This window comes from Schistocerca serialis, chromosome 7 (assembly GCF_023864345.2).
Source record: "Schistocerca serialis cubense isolate TAMUIC-IGC-003099 chromosome 7, iqSchSeri2.2, whole genome shotgun sequence".
Classification (NCBI taxonomy): Eukaryota; Metazoa; Arthropoda; class Insecta; order Orthoptera; family Acrididae; genus Schistocerca; species Schistocerca serialis.
Window position 1 is genome coordinate 415,452,517 of NC_064644.1, and position 25,529 is coordinate 415,478,045.

The following is a 25,529-nucleotide window of genomic DNA, read 5'->3' on the forward strand; positions in this document are numbered from 1 at the left end:
ACACACACACACACACACACACACACACCCAACTCCTTGCCACATCATCTGTGCACACATGTAAGACCCAGGCACAAGACATGTCCTGTGAAACTATCCATCACATCCTACATTCCAAGCCCTTCAAGGATAGCCTATCCTATCAGAAATAGGGCCACATGTGAAAGCAGACACATTCTGTTGCCACTCTCTCCATGGATGGCAAACTTATTATCATCACATTTGGCTTGTGGCAATTACAGCTGAACAAGCCTTTGAGACTATTAAAGATTTTACTATATAAAATAATTAATAGTAAATATAATTTAATTGTGATTTTGTGTGAGTTGTGTGGGCAAATGAGAGATACCAAATCAGTAATGGTGCCACAGGATAGGATTGCCAGCCAAAAATTTTGTGGGTCACGACTGCTATTAATTAAGAAATTACTGATTTTCTTCAAGATAGGATTTTCTTTTGTAAGGAAGCCCTATGTGTCTAGTTTGGATGATCCTTCACACGTGGATGCACTGCAAAAGTGCCGGGGAATGATCCTGACCATTGGAGGAAGCCAGTGATAGCTGACCTAACTTTGCAGCCTGCCCAAAACTGTGCAAATAAGCTTTGTTGGGCTGGCTATGAAAAGTAGAGCCTTCCACACAGTCTGATATTTCCTCCGAAACCCAAGGCGTTCAATAACCTCCACAGCAAAAGCTTTGCCTTACTCGGACACTACTACTTCTGCAGTCTAGATCCATTTCCGTGGCTGGTGGAGAGCATCTCCAAACCACATTCTCCAATTGTTTAGGTGTCATGTGGAAACAGTTAAACTGAGTACTACAGACAACAGGAGAGCAATCTAATACTAGCAGTTAGTCGGAAAATAGATACTTGGTTTGTTGTTTGCTAGTAGCAACAATCTGACCATCCAAAATTATGTCAGTCATTCGTAACTATGGTCGCAACTGGACCACTGACACCTTCCTGCTGCCGCTAATGTAATTTGCGTCATCCTCTGCCATGTGCCATCAATACACTTTATCTGTGTCAGCTGCCCTCAATAACATGTTTTAGTCCTTCCTTTTGTAAGTGTTCTCTAATAATTTACATATGCAGTATCTAGACTGACATACAGTTGGCTCTTGGTCCTGTCATCACTCTCTTTGTATCCAGGCACTTTTCCCACTGATTTCAGAGCCTTTTCACCTTCTGTGAACTGTTTTATTGATGTGATTGAGGTCTTTTCAATTAGATCTGTTTAAAATAGTCTGTGGTTAACTATTATTTCAGTAGAGTTATGCTATTCCCTTCTGTCCTTACCCTATTATTACATTAGATCTATTCCCCCATGATCATATAGAAGAGGTCAAATCAAACCTGTAGTAAGAAACGATTGATGCCTTAAGCTCTGTCATGGAAGATAGGAGGGTAGTGGGTGTTTGTTTCCAAGCCACACAACTGGGAAGGTAATTGCACTGTTCCACATCATCATATACCAGCTCCATAACAACCACTGCACAGCTTTAAATGCGGACATGACACTCAACCATCAGTCCACCTGAATGAATGTCCACAGCAAAACTGTGGACAAAGACTGTGTTGACAACACAGTCGTGGGACACGTTGCTAAGCACAAAATGCTTGATTTTAACAGCTGCATCACAACATGTGGCACCTGGATTCTCTCTCTCCCTTCACTCCTTCAAATCAGTTTCGGCTGCAATTTGTAATAGCTGCTGTCCCACACCCACTTCCATCCCTGTCCGCATGACCCTATGCCATTCATTCTAAGACTTAAATCATCAGTACTTAACCACATCCCTGGCAGATATGAGGCAAATAATTTGTCACTGTACCTCTCGACTTTATGGAAACTGGCAGAGAAAGAGATTAGAGGAGGGTAATAGTACTTTGTTTTATACTTTTTGAATGATGTAACTAGTTTTCAGCACAAGAATGTGCATCCAACACTGGAGAAAGAGGCAGTTGATATTTTTTTTAATTTGCTCCTACCATCGTTGTTCGGAAGTAAGCTAAGTACTTACAGTATCTAAAATATGATTATTTCATAGATAGCACATCAGCTTTAATCTTCTCAAAACACTTGAACATATTAACTTATACTTTCATTTTATACCTATACTGATTTCATACTTTATTTTAAAGATTAAATATACATTGTTGTTTCACATACTGATATCTGAAATACACAAATTCAGTTTCACTATTTACGAGAAAATGTCTTCATAGATTTTGGTATCTTAATGCTGACATAGTTGCGCCACATCTGATATCTAAAGGACACACAGTACATTCGGTATAGCTATATATGAGAAAATATTTTTTCAGATTTTGATAACTGCATGCTGAAACTAAAAACATGTTTACATTTCAACAGTCTGTGAAATTCTGCAGTATATAAGCGATGTGATCAAAAGTATCCGGACACCTGGCTGAAAATGGCTCACAAGTTTGTGGTGTCCCTTATCAGTAATGCTGGAATTCGCCCACCATTAGCCTTGGTGACAGCTTCTACTCTCACAGGCATACGTCCAATCAGGTGCTAGAAGGTTTCTTGGGGAATGGCAGCCCATTCTTCATGAAGTGCTGCACTGAGAAGAGGTACTGATGTCGGTGGTGAGGCCTGGCACAAAGTCGGCATTCCAAAACATCCCAAAGATGTTCTATAGGATTCAGGTCAGGACTCTGTGCAGGCCAGTCCATTACAGGGATATTAGTGTTGTGTAATCACTCTGCCACAGATCATTCATTATGAACAGTTGATCAATCGTGTTGGTTGGTTGGTTGTTTGGGGAAGGAGACCAGACAGCGTGGTCATCGGTCTCATCGGATTAGGGAAGGATGGGGAAGGAAGTCGGCCGTGCCCTTTCAGAGGAACCATCCCGGCATTTGCCTGGAGTGATTTAGGGAAATCACGGAAAACCTAAATCAGGATGGCCGGACGCGGGATTGAACCGTCGTCCTCCCGAATGATCAATCGTGTTGAAAGATGCAATCAACATCCCCAAATTGCTCTTCGACAGTAAGAAGCAAAGAGGCCTGTGCTGTGATAGTGCCACACAAAACAACAAGGGGTGCAAGCCCCCTCCATGAAAAGCACGACCACACCATAACACCGCAGCCTCCAAATTTTACTGTTTGCACTACAAATGCTAGCAGATGACGTTCACCAGTCATTTGCCATACCCACACCCTGCCTCCAGGTTGCCGCACTTTGTACTGTGCTTCGTTACTCCTCATGATGTTTTTCCACAGTTCAACTGTCCAACATTTACGCTCCTTACACCAAGCAAGGCATCATTTGGAATTTACCGGCATGATCATGTGGCTTATGAGCAGCTGCTCGACCTTGAAATCCAAGATTACTCATCTCCCGCCTACCTGTCACAGTACTTGCAGTGGATCCTAATGCAGTTAGCAATTCCTGTGTGATTGTCTGGATAGATGTCTGCCTATTACACATTACGACCCCCTTCAACTGTCAGCACTCTCTGTCAGTCAACAGATGAGGTCGGCCTGTCGCTTTGTGCTGTATGTGTCCCTTCACATTTCCACTTCACTATCACATTGGAAACTGTGGACCCAGGAATGTTTAGGAGTGTGGAAATCTCACGTACAGATGTATGACAAGTGACATCCAATCACCTGCCCACGTGCGAAGCGCGTGAGTTCTGCAGAGCGCCCCATTCTGCTCTCTCACGATGTCTAATGACTACTGAGGACGCTGATACAAAGTACCTGGCAGTAGGTGGCAGCATAATGCACCTAATATGAAAAATGTATGTTTTTGGGGGTGTCCGGATACTTTTGATCCTATAGTGTAGTAACTTTTGATCATATAGTGTAGTAGTGTGGATTACCAGCAACAAAACTGGTCCAGTAAGTAGGTAACAGCTCATTAAAACATTTGTCTGGAGTGTAGCCACCGAGGGAGGTGGTGCAATAGTTAGCACATTGGACTCACATTCGGAAGATGACAATAAAAATCTGGCCACCCAGATTTGTGTTTTCTGTGGTTTCACTAAATCAGTCCAGCCAAATACTGGGCTGGTTCCTTTGAAAAGGGTATGGCCTATTTCCTTCACCATCCTCTATGTAATTTGAGCTTGTGCTCCATCTTTGATGACCTCGATGTCGACAGGACGTTAAACCTGATCTTCCTTCATTCCTGGAAGTGTAGCTCAAAAAGGGGTGAAATTTTGACAGTAGAAAAATAAGAGAGGAAATGACAATTTGGTGGTACAGAAGGATTTTGAAGGTCATACTGCTGCAAACCAATATCGGAGAACAACACAAGAGATACAGAAAGACGAGGGCAGAGAGAGAGAGAGAGAGAGAGAGAGAGAGAGAGAGAGAGAGAGAGAGAGAGAGAGAGAGAGAGAGAGAGGCAAATATTAATATGGTGTATTTAAAATAGTATCTACACTTTTGATTACTGCTCTAATACCAGTTATTCTGCTATCTGAATTGAAGTGGATTAAATGACATTTCTGACAAATGTGTGTACAGTCACAAGGGGCATTTTTTATTACTCCACTCAAGTGTAATGCCACCGAATTGAAAGGGAAGCAATCAGTAAAACAATAACCACTTGATTCTAATTTAAAAATTCTTAATTTTTAGTTTACATTATTTTGATTTGTAAAAGTTAGATATTTGCTGGCATAGTATATACACATTCTGCTTATGTTTTAGGTCACTGATTGAAACTGCTAACTCTGATGTTGATCAAACTCATCTGGATGACCTCATAGTGTCAATGTTGCGTAATGCTGGTTTGGCAGACAAGGTAATGTAGCATAATTTAAATCACCACTCAGACTGCATGCATAGCATGAACACTACAATTACAAAAACACAATAGGATTCAAGCATAATATATTTCACTAGACGGAGATCTCATGTAAAACCTACAACATTGACACTACTCACAGACAAGAAATGCTCTTAAGTATATAACAGCACATTTGAGTGCAACTTAACTGAAGGCAATCCTAAACACAAGAATGTTGACTTATTTTGCATATTTCCATCCCATGTTATCTCATGAAATTATCCTATTAACTAAAGTAATTAAAAGCAAGTAGAGAATATTGTGTAAAATGGACTTTACATCACAAAAAGCATTTTTAAGGATCTTAGAATTCTTACATACACTCCCCTATATTTTTGCTTCTCTGTTGCTGACAATAAAAATCAGTTCCAGCTTAACTGTGATTTACACAATCACGTCACAAGATAAAAAATAACTTTAAAGAAAACTTCTCCTTGTCTAGCATTCAAAGTGTAATTGTGTACTCTTGTTAAAAGGTGTTCATCACACACATATCTAACATAAAGAAAGAAACTGGAATTTTCAATTATTACAAAAAGAAATAAAAAACGTATCTATCAGCCATTCTTTCTACAAATTATCTGAATGTCAATGATTGAGAAGTTCTATAAAGTTATATGGCAAGTAGAATTATACCGTAAACAGGGAATTGTATTTAGAAATATAGGTAACTAATTTCTTTGAAAAATGCCCATGTAATCAGCTAAATATTAAGCTATCAATAGGAAATACACGTAGCCATTCAAGATAAATGACAATACAACAATGTTTTTCGAAGTACCAGTTTTCTTTCTTATTTACTTTATTAGCTTTAGCAGGCATAAGTAAAGGGTGTCTCATGAAAGATGCTTGTCAGGGTCTGCGGGTCACATGGCGCCTTTGCCAGCTGTTGCTGCTGCGTCTGCCGGTCCTTGTTACGCATAGTTTTCAGACACCAACACTTTGCGCATGTCCCAACACTCCGCGACTGAGTGTACTGGTGTTTTCTTTTGAGTATTTTTGTCAAATTTATTCATTGCTAGAAGTCATTACTGCAATTGCACCGAGTCTAGGGCTTTCCCTGCCCATATGTCACAGGGCCAGGTCCTCGGACAAAAACACTATGTGCATGTCTTCTGTACTGTGTGACACGGAGTGTTCAGGTGTTTTGTTTTGAGTTTCCATTTGGTATGGTATACACAAAGGATCAATGAATGTTTCTCGTGTTGAATTATGCAAAAATTTAATTGTATGTGCAATGTTGACTTGAACTCATACGAAAATTTCCCGGTGTGCATGTTCCCTATGATTCGATGATACGCAGATCAGTGAAGAAATTTCAAGAGACTAGATCTGTTTTACACAAACGATGGCCTACAGAACCTAGAGCTTTAACTGAAAATAAATTAGATGAGATAGGGGAGGACTTGGAAAGAGATCGAGAAAATTTCTGCACTGTTTGGCTCTTCAGTCTGGAGTATCAAGGGCATCTGCTCACAAACCTGTGCACAAACTGGAATTGAAACCTTACAAAATAACAGTAGCGCATCAACTGAGGAACTAAGATACTGTTTCTTGAAATCATTCCTACAACAGGCTGCCTGTGCACGATGGGCAACTTGATCCTGAGAGGCTTTTTTTCTGATGAAGCGTGGCTGCATTTGTCAGGGTACATAAATTCTCAGAACAATCTACTGGAGCTCCAAAAATCCTCACGGATTATATCGGCATCCTTGGCATGATGTGAAAACACGAGTCTGGTATGCAATGTGCATAATGAATTATTCGACCAATCTTTTTCCACAAAACAGTATGTTCTTACAGGTATGTGAACAATAAACTGCATCCTTTTTTTCGAGAACTAACACCTATAAAAGGTTTACCGTAATTTCAGGTAGGACAATGCAAAGCAATGCATCGTCAATGCCTCTATGATAGCAATACAGAGTATTTTTGTTGTCTGACCTCCACACTCTCCAGATCTACATCCATGTGATGTTTATCTTTGGGGAATGTTAAAAAGACACTGCATGTACCCAATTTCCACACACTCAAAGAGTTGATAGACAATGTTCGGCTAGTCATCTCCCAGATTTTGGCACCCAAAACCTGTTGAGTGTTTGCTACTGTGTTCAGCAGACATCACACTGTTCTTATCACAGAGGGACTTCACTTTGACACCTGATGTAAGTAAAGGAAAGCTTAAGTTAATCGGATGGCACCATAGGCTTAACTCAAGGGAAACCACACATGCAGCCAACTACTGACAGATTAGTGTCTGAGAGCTGGATGCAGCAGCAGCTGGTGGATGTGTGACCTTGCTGCGCAACCCGCAGACCCCTCCCGGGTGTCTTTCATGAGACATCCAGTATTAATATTATTATGCAATACAGCAATAGTTTACTTCTATAAAGGAAACAGATTTTCAGATTTTGTGAATGGTTTATTTTTAAAAAGGAATCAGATTCTGTAATTTGTTTGTATTGAGTGCATTTACAGCCCCCCCCCCCCTCAATGACTCGTTCTACATTCCATCAAGAAGCTCTCTTTGAATGCAGTGAACATTCATCACTCACTCATTGTGTCATGTTGAAGGTTCTCATTCTTGATGGGATCAACAAAACACAACTAGTGGATGATGAATACTGATCACTGTTTTTAAAAAGAGCTCGGTTTAACAGCAGCCATTTCCAGTTTATCATTCAAAATGATTTACCTCATTATGAATGTTAATATCAAAACTTCTTGAAGACTGGTTTATGGCTCATACAAAGCTGCACTGAGACGCGAGTGGATTATTATTAACACTGCAGTGGTCAAAGGTAAATACAAGGGTGACTCAAATGAAAATCATAAAAGTGCTACAATATTTTTAATTGTACCAATGAACAAAAAACTTACATATCATTTTTCGACGTACTTTACCTGACATTGAAAGCATGTATTCCACTGCTTCAGATGTGCCCAGATATAACGGTGAAACAATTCTTTCTCTTGTTTGTGCAGCCACTTGTGCACCACGGTTTCCACCCCTTCCACCATTTCTGAAATGCCTGCCTCCTATTGCTTTTATGAGTGTACTGAACAGATGAAAGTAACTATGAGATCTGATGAATAAGGTGGATGTACCAGAAATTAAAATCTAATTTCTTGAATAGTGTCAACTGTCTTACGGGCTGTATGTGGTCGGGCACTGTCATGCTGTACTCCCGAAGTCAGAAGTCCTCATTGTTCACGCCTGACTGCAAGGCAAAGTTGGTTTCTCAGCCTATCTGAATAAGAAGTACTGGTTACTGTCACTCCCTAGTCCATGTAATGCTATAAAATTACTCCCTTTGCATCCCAGAAGAGAATGAGCACGACTTTTCCAGCAAGTGGTTGCTGTGGAATTGTTTTGGTTTTGACAATGAGCTGTAGTGACATTCTTTGTTTGATCTTTTCACTTCTGGTTGGTTATAAGTCATTGGCTGCAACAATTCTTCCAAAAATGTACCACATTTGATGTGGAAACAGTGCAAAAATTTTTGACAGGCATCCACATGACTGTCTAATTCGCCAGTCAACTGGTGTGGCACCCATTTTGCTGACAATTTACTGAAGTGCAGTACATTGTGAACAATACTTTGCGTTGAATCAATACTAATCTTCAAACTTGTGGCTATTTCATTCAGTTATACATCTATTCTCCTTTACCAGCTCTTCTGCTCACGCAATGTTCTTATCTGTCGCTATGTGGTGGGCCTGCCCTGGTCTTGGGGCATCCTCCACAGAAGATACACCACTTTTAAACTTCCTACACAACTCGTACACTTGCTGCAATGACATTCTGCGATGAATTTTGACATGTTTGAGACCTTCACTACACAAAAAACACATCATAAATCGCTGTTTAACTGCGGTGAACTCTGACAGAGGGGTGGCCATCTTCTTGTGAACACTGCAGCCTTCTCCCGCATCGTAGCGTCAGTCTGCCATATATCAGTCACTACCTGAACATCAAGGAACACTACTGCCACCTATCAACTCCATTACACAAGTTTTTGAAATTTTATGGAAATTTTATAAGTTTTTCATTTGAATCACTCTCGCAATATGTTACCAGAAGCCAATAGACACAAACTCATTTCAAAAGAAATCATATTTCCGGCAAACGATTCTAAGGGCATATAGAGCTTTTTGTCAGCTACCCCCATGACCACACATCCATCCTTGCCACCACACAACACTAAAAATTAGTAACACAATTTCTAAAGTCATCATGCTCAAAGACTGGTTCGATGCAGCTCTTCATGCTAGCCTAACCTGTGAAAACATCTTCATCTCTACTCAGCTACTACAACCTACATCCATTTGAACCTGCTTACTGTACTTGAGCCTTTGTCTCCCTCTACAATTTTCACTCCCTCACACTTCCTTCCATTACCAAATAGATGATTTCTTGACACCCTAAAGATGTGTCCTATCAGCCAATTCCTTATTTTACTCAGGTTGTGCCACAAATTTCTTTTCTCTTCAATTCAACTCACTACCCCTCAACCAGATATTCACTCTTCTTATCCAATTTTCAGCATTCCTCTGTAGCATTAGACTCCAAAAGTATCTATCCCCCTCTTGTCTAAACTGGTGTCACTAACATTCCACTTCCAAACAAGGCTACACACCACACAGATGCCTTTAGACAAGACTTCCTAACACTTAAATTAATATTCAGTGTTAACAAATTTCTCTTTTTCAGAAATGTTTTTGCCACTATTGCCATTTTGCTGCCTAAATCACAAAATTTATCTTCTTGGTATTTTAGCATATCATCCCCTAAGCTAATTCCTTTCTAAATTTCTCCTTGCTTTTCATTAGCCTGCTTAATCAATGTAGAGAAAGAATAACATTGGAGATCCTGTCTCACATAACTGGAGCCTGATTTCTGTGGAAGTTGTGGATAACTTTTCCCTGCTTTTCTTTTATCTCTGCTACATTTAGAATTTCAAAGAGCGTATTCGCATCACCATTGTTAAAAGCTTTCTCTAAATCTTTAAATGCTGTAAATATAAATTTGCCTTTTTTCAGTCTGTCTTCTAAGACAAATTCAAAAATCAGTATTGCCACTTGGGTTCCTACATTTCTCCAGAATTCAGACTGACCCTCGAAGTTATCTTCTACCAGTCATACCACTATTCTGTACATAATTTGTGCTGTATTTTGCAACAATCTCTTATTAAACTGATATTCTGTACATAATTTGTGCTGTATTTTGCAACAATCTCTTATTAAACTGATGGTTCTGTAATTTTCACAGAGGTCAGAACTCACCTTCTTTGGGAATGGGATTATTACATTTTTGTTGAATGTCAGAGGGTACTTAATGTCAGAGGGTACTTCACCTTTCTTATATCATGCACAACAGAGCTCAATAATTCTAAGAGAATGTTGTCTACTCCAGGTGTCTTGCCTCAACTTAGGTCTTTCACTGCTGTGACAAAATTCTCTCTCAATACTGCACTTCCCATCTCATTTTCATCTACTTCCTATTCATACACATAACAGTGCTTTCATTTTCATTTCCTCTGTACAGTCCTTCTATATGCTCCTGCTGCATGTCACGCTTCCCTTTTTTGCTTAATACTGATTTGACATCTGGTCTCTTCTTCAGTCTTAATCTGCAAGTCATAATCATTAAATTATGGCCAAAGTCCACATCTGCCCCTATAAAATGCTTTGCAGTATAAAATCTTGTTTCTAAATCTCTGTCTTACCATCACATAATTTAATTGCAACCTTCTGGTGTCCCCAGGTTTCTCCTATGTATACAACCTCCTTTCATGATTCTTAAACCAAGTGTCAGCTATGACTAATTGTGCTCTACGCAAAATTCTACCACGTGGCTGTCCCTTTCTAGATTTACTACATCTAGATCTGTACTCTAGAAAGCATCGTGAGGTGCATGGGAGACGGTTAGTGCCATTGTGTCAGTTATTAGGGTTTTTTCCTGTTCCATTAACGTATGGAGCTCGGGATAGAGTAATCATTTAAAACCAGTTCCTGAAACTTTGTTAACAGACTTTCTTAGGATAGTTTACATCTAGCTTCAAGAGTCTTCGAGTTCAGTTCCCTAAGTATCTCGGCGACACACTCCCATGGATCAAACAAACCTGCGACCATCGTGCTGCCCTTCTTTGTATATGTTCAATATCCTCTGTTAGTCCTATCTGGTACGGGTCCCACACACTCGAGCAATATTCTAGAATCTGTTGTATGAGTGATTTCTAAGCAGTCTCCTTTGTAGACTGATTGCACATCCCCAGTATTCTACCAATAAACAGAACACTACCATCTGCTTTACCCATGACTGAACCTATGTGATGATTCCATTTCATATCCCTACAATGTCTTACACTCAGCTGTTTGTACAAGATGGCCGATTCCAACATTGACTCACTGATATTATAGTCTATGTTCTTTCGTTTTCTGAAGTGCAAAATTTTACATTTCTGAACATTTAGAGCAAATTCCCAATCTCTGCACCACTTTGAAATCTTATCAACTACTGGCTGAATATTTATTCAGCTTCTTTCAGACAGTAATTCATTGTAAGTAACTGCATCATCTGCCAAAATTCTGAGGTTACTATTAATGTTGTCAGAAAGGTCATTAAAATACAACGTATACAGCAAGGATCCCAACACACTTCCCTGGGGGCACACCCAAAATTACTTCTATGTCTCCTGAGGGCTCGCTGTTGAAGATATCTTGCTGCATTCTACCTACCAAAGAATCCCCAATAAAATCAAATTTTGGTGGATAGCACATACAATCTTACTTTTGACAAAAAGCATAGGTGTGCTACCGAGTCAAATGTTTTTCAGAAACCAAGAAATACATCATCTATCTGACTACCTTCATCCAAATCTTTCAATATTCATGTGAGAAAAGTGCACATTGGGATTCACATGATGATGTTTTCAAAATCCACACTGGGTAGCAGCGAGTAGGTCATTCTGTTCAAGATACCTGATTATGTTTAAGCTCAGAACACGTTCTAACATTCTACAACAAGTCAAGAACAGTGGAGAGTAGTTTTGCAGATCACTTTTACTACCCTTCTTGTAGACGGGTGTGACCTGGACCTTGTTCCAAGAAAAGGGCACTGCTTTTTTGTTCGAGGGATCTACAGTAAACTATAATTAGAAGAGGGGCTAACTTAGCTGAAAATTCAGTATGTAATCAGACAGTGATTCCATCAGGCCCTGGAGCTTTCTCAGTTTTAATGATTTCAGCTGTTTCTCATCATCACTGACACACTTATTTCATTCATGTTTTCAGTGGTATGAGGTTTAAATTGGGGTAATTCTCCTGGGTTTTCCTTCATAAAGGAACATTTGAAAATGGAGTTAAGCATTTCACCTTTTGCTTTGCCATTCTTAATTCCATTTTCTACCTCATTCACTAGGGACTAGGCAGTAACTTTGGTGCCACTAACAGCCTTTGCATACGACCAGAATACATACAGTATTATGCTATGGTAGTCGATGAAGACATCACACATTGCTCTTTTAACAGCCAAATGCATTTCATTCAGCATCTATAGCCCTATTCTTTGTTTTACAACTATTATGCCGTAATGTGCGTTTCTTTAGAAGTTTCTTTACAGTGACTGTGTACCATGAAGGTTCCTTACCATTATGAACTGTTCTACAGGATACATATCTATCCAGTGCATGGTCAATTATTCCTTTAAACTTGAGCCATAGTCTCTCTGCATGCTCCTTCCCTGTGATGAAAGTTTCAAATTCCTCATTGAGATACAACACTGCTGATTTTTTAACTAGTTTAAGTGAGCATATGTATATCTCTGCTCAGTTCAGATGCCCTTTGTACTTTGTCAATCATTGTTGCCATGACTGTGTCATCGTCACTGATACGAGTTTTGATTTGGACATCCTCAAAGATGTCAGGTCTATTTGTTGCCATTAGACCCAATATATTTCCATGAGTAGGGCTCCTAGCTGCATTTAGTAAAGTTCACAGGATGCCGCATCACGCCCACCAGCAACGAAATTGTAATTTTCTTATTTAATTGTTGAAGATTATAGTCTCCACCGCTGATTACATACGATTGGAAAATGTACGTACAAGTGAACCAAGGTTTTCTCAAAAGTTTTCAGTTACAACATGTGACAAGTCTGGTCAGTGATAGACCAATCATCATTTTATGCCCACTCCTGAAACTGAGTCTTGCCCAAACCATCTCACATGCAGCTTGAATTTCTATCTCAGTGGATTTGCCTGTTCTTTCGATATACACTTCTATTTTCACCAAAAATCTCAATGCTATCAATTTCAGGTTTCAACCAGCTTTCTGTACCTAGTACTATGAGAGCTTCACTACTTTTCATGAGCACTTCAAACTCTGGAATTTGTTGCGAATGCTTCAACAGTTTACCATTAGGATTTTAATACGCTCACCTGTGGGGGAGGCTTTCTTTCAACGTCACACTCATACAGCTATCATCTGGATTGGATGCAGAGTCACCTAACCTGAAAAAACTCTTGTGTGCACCCCACACACCATCAGATACCTGAGTAGCAGCCTCTGATGTGTAGTGCACAGCTGACATCATTTAGGGGGGACCATTAACAGTTCTCAACCCTATGTCGCGAGTCCAGAAAGTAGCAGCCTAGCTTGTCACAGATCTTTTGAAGTCTCTGGTTTAGTCCTTCCACTTAACTCAGAACCAAGGGGCCATGATCAGTTCTGTGGATAATACTGCAAATTGTGAGCTTCATTGAAACACCACACACAAGGTTGATCTTCTAAACCTTCTCTGCCAGTCACAGGAATGACTCAAGAATAATCTCGTAGCCCAGACGACAGGCATCACTTGTTACAACATGCACCACAATCTACAGTTGGTTGCACCCTGTTCCCTCAATGGCTGCTGGAATAGCCTCTTCAACATGTTAAATGAGGCATCTGGGCACACACACTGGTGGCCTTTCCAGCCCCTTGGTGCCATTTCCCTAAGGTGTACCATTATTCGCCGTATGTCTGAACTGCCAGTGATTAAAAGACCACTAACTCTTTGTGTCTGCCTCCTCCTGACACTGGACAAAATAAGTTCCCCCAAAACATGTGAAGTAAATCCCACTGGCTCAGTTTCAGTGAAACACAGCACCTCAAACTTGTTGGTTAGGGGGATCGGTACAACAAACTGAATCCTCCCTAGTCCCTGTCCACCCTCTGCAGGATGCCTAGATCTAGCATTGACATGTCACTTGCAGCAAGTAAACAGGTAATGACAGATCCTGTACTTTCTGCAGAGGAGACATGGCCCACTGTAAAGGGTAGTACTTGAGGTAGCTATGGTATAGATAACACCCGACCACAACTCTCAGGAGCTCTTCTAACACACTGATTCGCAGTAGCTGCCAATTGTTTAACAATAGTTAGGGCGAATTCCAGCTGCTTACAAATGTCAACAAACTGTGTCTGAAAACAGCATTCGCAATGGGGCTACATTTTGGCTGGTGAAATGTATTACAAGGCAGTGAACAAATAACTTTAAATTAAGCCCACTGATCATCTTTTAATCTGTTGTGCTAAAATGATGCTAATTCCCTATAAGAATTGAAGCAAATCCAGAAATCGGTATTTATATTAAGAAACACAATAACCTGTGGTAAATAGTAGTAGTTTCCTATAAAGTTTTGAAGATAATTATAGTTATACGGAAACTCAAAACCAGAGTTAATTTATGATGAATGTGGGTATTATATAGGACTACTACTCTTTAAGGGAAAACTGGATGTAACACAACAAAGTTCAGGGATGATGTGTTCTGTGGAAGAACTGAAAACCAGAAACGCTGATTTGCTATGAAACAAATTACGTAACCAAAACACTCGTACCGGTAACTTACGAAAATATAGTTTTGCAAGCGTCCGAAATTTATCAAAAATAACCTATTTCTCACGTGATTGTACAATGAAATTAGTGAAAGATTGTTTTGAACGAAGATAGGCCTACTATTTTCAAAAATGTTAAAAGAGCATAATTAAGTTTGCTCCTACAATTAACGATAATAGTACGAGTTTATCGTAGCACTTGCGAATGTTCAAAATTTCAGAATATATCACAAGACAAACGAATATTGATGCAATCAATGAAAAATTCCGCAGTAACAACGCGAAACAGTAAAATATGCTAATGTAGAACTGTAAGTTGGCACACGGTCTTGAACACGCAGCCTCACACAAAGGAAAATTCGCACTGACTTCTCACTTAGCTGATTCTGTGTACACTTCTACACTGGCATGTCTAAGAACAGCGCGAGTTTATCTCGATCAAAATTGCTAAAATGCGCGACACAAACAAAGCACGTCGTCCGCCAGTTGCAGCTAACAATGCCCATATTTCATTTCCTTTCCCCCTGAACAAGTATTCCTACTACTTTTTCTTCTCTTTTTACCTATTACTGAATTCCAATCCCACCAAGACTATTAAACTTTCGCTTTCCTTAACTAACTGCAGTTTCTTTTATGTCATCATACATTCTTCCAATCTTTTCATCGCCTGGGGAACTATAACACTTAACTCATGAGGAGTGGTCTCTCAGACCGCGGCGAACTCGCTCCCCAAAGCCAGTTGTGGTGGAATGCTTTCATACTTCCCGTATCCTCCCTAAATTGCCGAGCTTATGATGTTTTGTTGTCGGTTGCGTTGTCACCTTCTGTGTTTATTGTTGACACGTGTTATTGATAGGTGTTGCGAGTCTCTTAGACCGCGCCTCGTGAACCATGTACCGGTCTCTGTTTTCTTTAGTACAATACGCTATAGCTGAAAATGTGTTCGCATGAATGTGTCAAGTCATAACTTTCCCGAGTTCGATGAAATTGTTAGTTGGTCTATGGAGGAAAGTGTCAGTGATATGGATGAAGAAATAAACGAAAAAGACGACTATTTTACATTAGCCAGTGATACACAGTTCTGCCATCAAACAAGAGTATCATTCAGAGTAAGGACTTCAGGGAAGTTGTGATGGGGATCTGTCTGTTTCTTCAATGAAATACTTACAGTGTTTGTTACAATCGAATGTGTTCTGAGTGGTGATACGAAAAATGTAGTTCCCAGTGATGAATGTCAATTTGACAGGCTTTCTTTTTAATTTTTATGCGCAAATTTAAGCTCTCGAATTTATATTTATTTGCAAATTTCTTACAGAGATTATATAGTTTTCCAGACTGTAGAATTCAGTACTCCAACAGTCCATTTACTTGTACTATTTAAAATAACCACACAAAATTATATGCCTTTGTGTGTTAAATAGTAAAATGCTGCAGGCTTTGTTTATTGTGATACAATAAACTAGGGGCATTTAAACAACAGTTAAATACTTGTAAAAATAACTGTTATATAGAATAAAATAAAAATCTTATATGGTTTTTGCCTTTTAATCTCAGTTTAAACATGGGGGTCACAGAGACCCCACCTCGTGGTACATGTTACAGAAAAGTCACCTGGCGAGTTAAGGTGTAATAGTAAGCATATAAACTGTAATGCTCTTTTGGGGTACTCACATAATTATTTTCACATCTATTGAGAATGACATACTGAATACTGACTCCTTGGATGTCCTGAATCTAGTCACTGGTCTGGAAATGTGGCAACAAAAATAACTGGGTAACGCCAGGTAATAAGCTAGTACTAAGTAAGTAAAAGAGTAATTTAGAATTTCCACTCTCCCTCACTTCAGCAAGAGTGTGGCACAATACTGAGTCATGATGAAACATTACTGAGGGCTGCCAAAGAAATTAAACTTGTCCAAAGCAGCTAAAATGACTCAAGTTACATAAAAATTCTTGTAACAAAGCTATCAAATCGTTGCTATGTTTTGTATGTCCTGAGCCAGACCACAAATAGATCAATAGTGAGTGAAGTATATTATGTATTACTTGCAGTAGACATATGGATTAATGTAGTGGAGAAACTCGGCAACTAATCAAAAATAATTTTACACAAAAAAGGCTGTTAGGGTTGAAACAATACCCTTCTGATGTCCTCTGCAACACTTATCACTGGATGCCAGAGAGACACACACAGATCTAGTACTCAGAACACAAGGACTGTTAGCTCGCTACTGCTGAACAGGGTTTTGCACTGTCATACAGAACAATAATGCATGTAGCAATGAAGACAGGGTACTTCCATCAAATTGTATTTTTTGTTTGTTTGTTAGTTTATCTGCCGTATATTGTAGCTACTGCCTGTTATCATGTCCTCACTGTCAAATTACAACACCTCAGCAAAATAATCCATCTTTCAAGAGATATGTGCTATAAAATCACACAAGCAACTGGGGTCATCAAACTGGAGATGAAATGGACAGATGTAATATCCAGAAACAGTTAGGAACAGAAACATGCTTCCTTTCACCGTCCAATGAGAGAGATGATTGCTATGAAGTTCATTACTTGTCACCCGCTGAAGTTGGTGAACATACTCTGAGCTGAACAGTATTTTAGGCCTGGTTGTCAGAGAACTGCACTTTCCAACATAAACAATATTAACCATTAAAACTGTAACATCAGGAATTACAGGAAATAATGAAATTTTACTTACTGCGGGTATACGGTATAATAGGAAGAATACACAATCATAGTGGTTGGCAAGTAGTGGCCCACCAGTCTCTCGGTAATTCACATACAGATGTTTTCAACGGACAAGAGGTCTGAAGAATGTCCTGGTCAGGGCAACATTTGGACCCCTAGGTACTGCAGTGGATCAGGACAGAATGGGGATCATGTGGTCCTGCACTCGCTTTGTTGAAAGATAAAATCACAGAGACCTCATAGATACAGCACAGTCAGTGGTCTTAACATGTCAGAATATAACGCCAGCTATCCAAACTACCGGATAGAGGTGATCTTGTGTATCCTATGGTACCCATATCAATGTGCCTGGTACTCGCCCTTATGACGATAACAAATGCAATCCTGCAACATCAGTTCTCCTTAAACTGCCGCGCGAATACCACCATTGTAACACTGTATGCAGAACTGGGACTCATCTGTACAGATGACACAGTGCCACTCCTGTATTCACTGTTGTTGAGTGCACCATTGTTGGCACACCTCACTCTGGATGTAGCATCAATGGAAACCAAAACAATGGTTCCTAAACTGACAGTTTGTGGTACTACAGACCTCAGCACACTGTCCACATTGATACTTTTCTTTCTGCATACAAGTCTGTTCATGATTTAAGGTTTGTTGTGTGGCTCTACAGCCCTGTACGACCAAGCAAACAATACGTCTGTATGTTTGGATACTCGTCACACAAGATCACTGATATCTTGCGTGAGTATGGCTCTGCGTAACCCACTGATTTGAAAGTTGTGGAATGCTAACCACAAAAAATAGCAATATCACAGGACAATAAACCACGGCACCATACACAACAATCTTGCCACTGTCTATTTCCAACATATGCTGCTAAACATCATATCACAAACAATCAACAATAAAATGGTATTTCTGAATGAGAAACACAAAATGGCCAGCAGTGTTGGAGTCTAGGAACTGTGGCATTACTGTCAAGTTATCTGTATTGTAATGACACCATTATTATATTCTTCCAACAAACAGCTACACTGACAAGCCAAAACACTATGACCACCTGCTTAACAACTTGTTTGTCCATCTTTGGTATAAAATACATCGTGTCTTCGCACAGACCATGTAAATTGTGTAAATAACGGGCTGCTGACTTTTGCATGCAGTGATGGCACCCGATAGCGACCCAGATGGATTTCATAGTATTTACATCAAGCGAATCTGGTCACCGACACATCAACATGAATTCACTATAATGCTACTGAAGCCACTGTAGCATGTTTCTGGCTCTGAGACATGTACAAATACACTGCTGAAAGATGACATTGCCACTGGGGAGGACATAAAGCATGAAGGGATGCACATGGTTTGCACCAGTCATGGTGTTTTCAGTTACTACCACAGGTCCCAAGAAAGAGCAGGAGAGTGTTTCCTAAAGCATAATACTGCTCCCACCAGCCTGTGTCCATGGCATGCTGCACGTTTTGAGCCATTTACCTCCATGACGATGTTTGTGGAGATGACAATTGACCTAGTATAGCAAAAATATGATTCACCCGAAGAGCCGACACCTTTACATTGATCGACAGTCGAATCCTGATGGTCCTGTGCCCACAGCACTCTTGATTGAGCGCGTTGTTGGGTTAAGATGTGAACACCTAGGGATGATCTGCTGTGGAGCTCCACATTCAACAATGTACGATGAACGATGTGTTCCAAAACACTTGTGTGTGACCAGCATTGTGCTCTTTCGGTAGATATGCCACAGATCACCATCTGTCCTACTTTACAGAGCAGACAAGCTTCCGAACCCCACGTTCTGTGAAGATTTGTGAACTTCCAACCATTTAGCATCTGGCGGTAGTTTCACTGTCCTATCTCTTTCCCTATGTGCTCACAACTGCAGTAAATGAACATTCAACCAGCTTTGCCATTTTCGAGATAACTCATTCACAGGCTCTGTGTAATAAAAATCTGCCCTTTGTCAAAGTCACTTATATCTATGGATTTTACCATTCGCAGCCCATATCTTCAATAGGTTGACCCCTTTTCATGTCTATTCCACTTACATACTTTTGTTACCACACCACTTGCCCACAAAACCACTAAGTGGCATCCGACATTGTGGTGGGCGGTGGTCATAATATTTATGCTGTTCAGTGTATAAATTTCAGTAGCCTACTTATAGTGAACAACAGTTGACACTTCCTCCTTAGACTGACAGCAAAATGTGTGTTCTTTGTTCATGTTTGTTGTCCGAAGCGTTCTATTTCTTTCCTGTAACACAAATTGCTACAGCCAAATGAATGATGAAGGGACACAACTGCATATCACCAAGTTGGTATGATTTTCTTCCCTACAGGTGTCAAATTTGATCATTCAACAACCTGAGCTTAGCATTTTTGACAAAGACATTGAATATCTAGGTGCAGCATTGGAACAAATGCCAAACTATCTTTAGGTATTCTGAAGAGATGTGTAGGGAGCAATTACGCCCATGCATTAAATTTCATATGTATATTCTATGAAACAAAAATATTACGAGACAGAACTTATTTTGCAATCATGTTTTGTACATCCATCCTGGCCTTTAAACTGACTTGGTCAGAAGAGATATCTGAATACAACATACTGATGGCTTCTTTGATCTATATTGTTTACTTGACATTTGCAATGGATCTGTAAATTCAGAAACATCATAACAACTGCATTTCATTTTCTTGAGTATCTGAGGCGTAAGCACAAAAAATTTCAGCCGTAATAGTGACAGTGACTGTGTGATGGAAATAATTAGTTATAATTAAAAACTAATGAACTTCATCAAAAATGCTGAAATAGAATACAAAAAGCACTATCCATTTTACACAAAGAAATTAAAATATATGTTCAGATAAAACATTTCTGGTTTTTATTTACAGAAAAATCTAAGTCAGTCACTTCATGCAGTTCACAATAAATAGACTACCAAATTGTATCATTTAGGAATTTTGTATGAAAAACAATATTGCTAATGACGTTTTCATATTTTCCATTAGTTTTAAGTAAAACATATTATCTCATCATGAATGTGTATGGTGTTTTACAGATTGCACATTATCCTGAAGAGAGTCATCAGTAGACAAAAGTAATTTTCAACTTTAACACCTCACTTTTCATTGTAATGCTTCTTTTTCCTATGTATTTCCTCCCGTATTTATTTCTACCTTGATCTTCAACCTTTCTTGTCTCATCTACATTTTTTTCCCCAGTGTGTGTTTACTTACGGCTAACTGCTCTCTCCACTATTCCCGATTTCTTGAGCAGTCCAATTTTCAAATGGTGTAGAATTTTGGTGATTTTTAACTTTGTCCTTCATAGACATTTTTTGTGTACTACATGCAACATGTAACCCACTAATAAAACATGCACTCTTCAACAGGATGTCATAACGCTTGAAGACTTTCAAAGCCTACTTACTGATTATAAGGACAAGCTGGGATATACACAACTAAATTTCCCAGGAATTCAAGGATATCAAAATGTTCTTTCCAACAGAAGTACACAGTTCGAGAAGGCTAGATATACAGTATTCAGCATGTATGGGTAAGCAAACCATTTATCAATGTCTGTTCTTCCATGAAAACTCAACCAGGATAATCACTAATTGCTATTGTTGTTAAAAACACAGCATATCATTCTAGAGAAATTTCTTTTCAAAATCCAAGAGATTGTAAGCACTCACATGGTGGAAATAATATTCAGTGAAAAGTGAATGTTGTTGATAAACATTGGGTCTGCCTTTATCTAAACTAATTACAATGGAAAGTTGAGGAAATCTGCAATTTAGCTCCCTATATAGTGTGTAAATATAGTGACTATTTGAAGATAGATCCTTTTCAACCTATGCTAAGTGACAGCTACTAAAGGAAGATGTTTGAGTACAAAATACCTGTCCAATATCAGAGATGCTATTGGTGTACTAACAACAGTAATTATTCCTCTTAACACTATATATGTTTTTCTTGAGAAACTCCAGTGTTAGCTGTTTGTGAAGAATTCATTCAAAGCACACTTTCCTTACTACATAGATGTCAAGTCACTGAGCTTTTCAAATTGCTTTGCTTTCCTAAAACAGTTGAAGTAGAGGAATATAGTATCGGCTATGAAATTAAGAGTTTAGAGTATGGCAAAAAACTTAAACACGTTTTATAACAGGCAATTCCTCCACCTCGTAACAATATCTTCAGTATTTCAAAGTTTGAGCAATATTTAATCATACATAGCACTACAAATGAACAAAATCAAGTCAAATTACTAAAACCAGAAGTTAGATTAACGACAATGCCTAATATCAGTTTCATGTACAAATGAAATATGTTCTAATATCTAAAAACAAAGATGATGTAACTTAGCAAACGAAAGCGTTGGTATGTTGATAGAGACACTAACAAACACACACACACACAAAATTCAAGCTTTCACAACCCACGGTTGCTTCATCAGGAAAGAGGGAAGGAGAGGGAAAGACGAAAGGATGAGGGTTTTAAGGGAGAGGGTAAGGAGTCATTACAATCCCGGGACACAAGCATGCTTGTGTCTGTATATGTGCGCGCGCGCGCGCGCGCGCGGGTGTGTGTGTGTGTGTGTGTGTGTGTGTGTGTGTGTGTGTGTGTGTGTGTGTGTGTGGGGGGGGGGGGGGGGGGGGGGGGGCGTGCGAGTGTATACCTGTCCCTTTTTCCCCCTAAGGTAAGTCTTTCCGCTCCCGGGATTGGAATGACTCCTTACCCTCTCCCTTAAAACCCACATCCTTTCGTCTTTCACTCTCCTTCCCTCTTTCCTGATGAAGCAATCGTGGGTTGCGAAAGCTCGAATTTTGTGTGTGTGTTTGTGTCACTATCAACATACAAACACTTTCGTTTGGTAAGTTACATCATCTTTGTTTTTAGATATATTTTTCCCACGTGGAATGTTTCCCTCTATTATAGAAATATGTTCTTATATACTGAAAAATATATTGTGCACAACAAAAACAACTACAGAAGCAGATTTTGGATTAAAAAATCGAAGACAAGAATGATGGAGAATAATACAAAGAAAATAGCAGTTTGCTTAACTTGGAAACTAGTGAAACGCAGTAGAGCTGAAATAAGGAACCAGAAACAAAATACTAGCAGTGCGAAGTCTTCAGACTTCTAATGATTAAGGACTGGGAACAAAGGGCCGAAGAAAGTGAGACTATTTTAGCTTGTCCTCTAGGACTTCAAGGAAAAAATAATAATAAGCTGTAAAATAAATACAAAGATGTGCAATGATCTGAAACCACAGTTATAACGATTAATCATCTTTTGTTCTAAAACTACACTAATGTAAATATTATATAGTTTCCTTAAGCATTCCCAGTGAAACTTTTCACAAGTCTACAACTACTGCTTGATTTGTCATGGTATGCCCTGATAATCCGTACCAACCCCCCCCCCCCCCCTCTCCCCCGACAAATGAAGCACTGTCTACGACCATCTTGCTCAATTATTGTTAATTAAGCACTATCAGTAATCATATTGTGCGCTTTACGCAGTGAAACAAACTAGACAACTGTTAGCATATTTATTGTAAAAAGAAAAGCTTCTCAGTGAAAATAATGTAGTGTTATGAACTTAAAATTATAAATTTCTTCATTACTTGTACCATTTGTAACTCATGCCATTTACTATGTTTCAGTGGTTCTAAATATTCTGGAACAGAGAGAGAGCCACTGAACGTTACGAGCAGTATCATGCCAGACCAAGATATTACATTACATACAAAGAGCCTAGATGATTCACAAAACACAACGTACTTCACATTGGTATCAACTGTTGCAAATTATAGCCGTGAAATTTTCTGGGTCACTTTGTACACACTTGTTGTGATTGCAATATTTGCTGAGCGAGCTTACTGTGAGTATAGCAGAGAAAATAAAACACTCTTATCTGTAAAACAAATGAAAGTAGAAAAAATTTCTTGTGTGAGAAACACATTATGTTTCTTCTTCTTCTTCTTCTTCTTCTTCTTTTGTTATCTATGAACTACGTTATTTCAACAGTTCTTATTAAAATTCAGACAGTGATAACCACAAGGGCCTAAACACACCATCACTAATTTTGAGTTTGTCTAGCGTGTATGCAGTTTTATCTGAACATCTAGCCACAGAATGTGTTTAATGACAATGACGATAAGGAAGACCATGACGTATTGGAAAAGATGATTGAGTACATGTTGCATTTAGTATCTGTTCTGTTATGGTCTGATTCTAGTTTCACGTTAACTGCAAATTTTACACTGTCAGAAGACACTATTGTCACAGTCTATATATGGGTAAATTATTTTTCATATGAAAGATTGGATGCTGAGACTTAGTTAAAAAATAATTCAGACCTACGAGACTGGTGGTTTGTTTACAAATTTGATTTCCACAAATGAATATTCTTCTCAAAACTTTGTATCTGTGCTTCGGACACTTATGGTCCCCTGTGGCTTAGTTCTTTATCTTTTTTTTTTTTTTTTCTCCCCCCTGTTGAGTTGCAATCTCTAATGTTGACTAAAAAATGATAGAAAAATGTGCTGACAAAACTCTTTGTTATGACTGGAAATAATTCTTATGAATGGGAACTGCCTAAAACCATACCAAACCAAACAACTGTGGGAAACCCATTTGATATGCCTGAGAATGATTGGTCAGAAATGTGTCACAGACAGATAAAGCCGATTTTGTAACTCTCAATGTCCCATAGTCACTTAGTTTGCCTTCTGACAGGAGCAGACATTTCTTCTACCTAAGCTGAATAACATTTGGGATTGTCTACAATCTTGTTTCATCTCTAAATGGTATCCATTTGTTTTCTTTTGTATTCGTTTCCCCAGTTCCATCGGCTACTGCTCTCTTTTAAACTATCGGCAATCTCCGATTCTTTCACTTTATCCAGGTCCCATCTCCTTAATTTCATATACTTTTGCAGTTTCTTAAGTTTTAATCTGCAGTTCATAACCAATACACTGTACATAATTTAATAAAACTGTTGCTTTGTGTGCTAATCTTGCTGCTGTTCTTTCCAACTTGTTTTTTCTCAGCTAGCAGTACTGCCCGCTCACAATGTTCCCTATTTCCTTTTTTATCACTCATCTGTGTGATCCATCACTAATCATATCATACGGATACTATTCCAGCCACTACTGCTGTTTTACAACAGAAGGATTAGTTGCTCAGAACAATCACTTTTGTTATCATATCTTTTCAACGTGAGTAATCGCTTCTCTACTATGATATGTTCTTAATCCCAGCCAGAAAGTCATAATTCACTGATCATCTCTCCTTCAGGATCATATGTAAGAATCCTTTCTGGAAAACAAAGTTCTAATCACTATTGAACTATGGCACTAATCAAGAATGGGATTCAGAGAGAAGTGAACATCAAACTGCTGCATTAAGCCACCTGCAAGTACACATCAGAGCTACTTGTTGCACATCGTAATATTCAGTTCTTGTCTGCAAATTACGAAACACAGAGTCTCCTTTTACATTATCTTAAATTTCACGTAATCCTACCATCTGCAACATCCTTCGGATATGTGCACCTCTTGAGATACACTTTCTTAGAGCAGACAAACATAATAGTACTGTCAAAACATACATCCAATCTGACCATCTCTAAGTGTTAAGCACACAGACTGATGAAAGACTGGTGGCATTCACACACACATTGAAAATAAGTTGACACACCTAGAAGTGCTTACCTGGAGTAATCTATAAGCCTTTAAACATTACCTATGCAATGTATTTTCAGTTGGCACTATACCTACTTCACTCCCAATATGAGCATGTCAACATAATGGGAGACGTGAACACAGACTAGTTCAAAACGTTCCCTCAACAATAAACCTAGGAGATTCCTTAGCTGCAACTGTAAACAACAGAGTGCACAATCACACCTTTAGAAATACCATTCCAATTAAAAGCACTGACAAAAGTGAGAGCTATTGTCAGATACCAGCTCCTGGCCTTGCATCACATGAGATAATATTTTAGGTCTACTGTGCACATCACCCATAGGTCATATCATATCACTTTACATGTAGGGAGTTAAAAACATAGATC

At 39.0% G+C, this 25,529-nt stretch overlaps 2 protein-coding genes across 8 annotated transcripts in view; one reads left to right on the forward strand and one right to left on the reverse strand.

Moving 5' to 3' along the window:
- The window catches only part of LOC126412085 (GPI mannosyltransferase 2), a 263,581-nt gene that overhangs the window by 156,356 nt on the left and 81,696 nt on the right, over positions 1-25,529 (reverse strand). The window lies entirely within an intron of this gene.
- Positions 1-25,529, forward strand: part of LOC126412084 (dual oxidase-like) — a 257,727-nt gene that overhangs the window by 154,349 nt on the left and 77,849 nt on the right. For both annotated transcript variants that reach the window (XM_050081493.1, XM_050081492.1), the window contains exons 21-23: positions 4,696-4,789; positions 20,838-21,001; positions 23,117-23,334. In XM_050081493.1, coding sequence (XP_049937450.1) covers positions 4,696-4,789; positions 20,838-21,001; positions 23,117-23,334 — 476 coding nt within the window. The remainder of the gene's footprint in view (positions 1-4,695; positions 4,790-20,837; positions 21,002-23,116; positions 23,335-25,529) is intronic.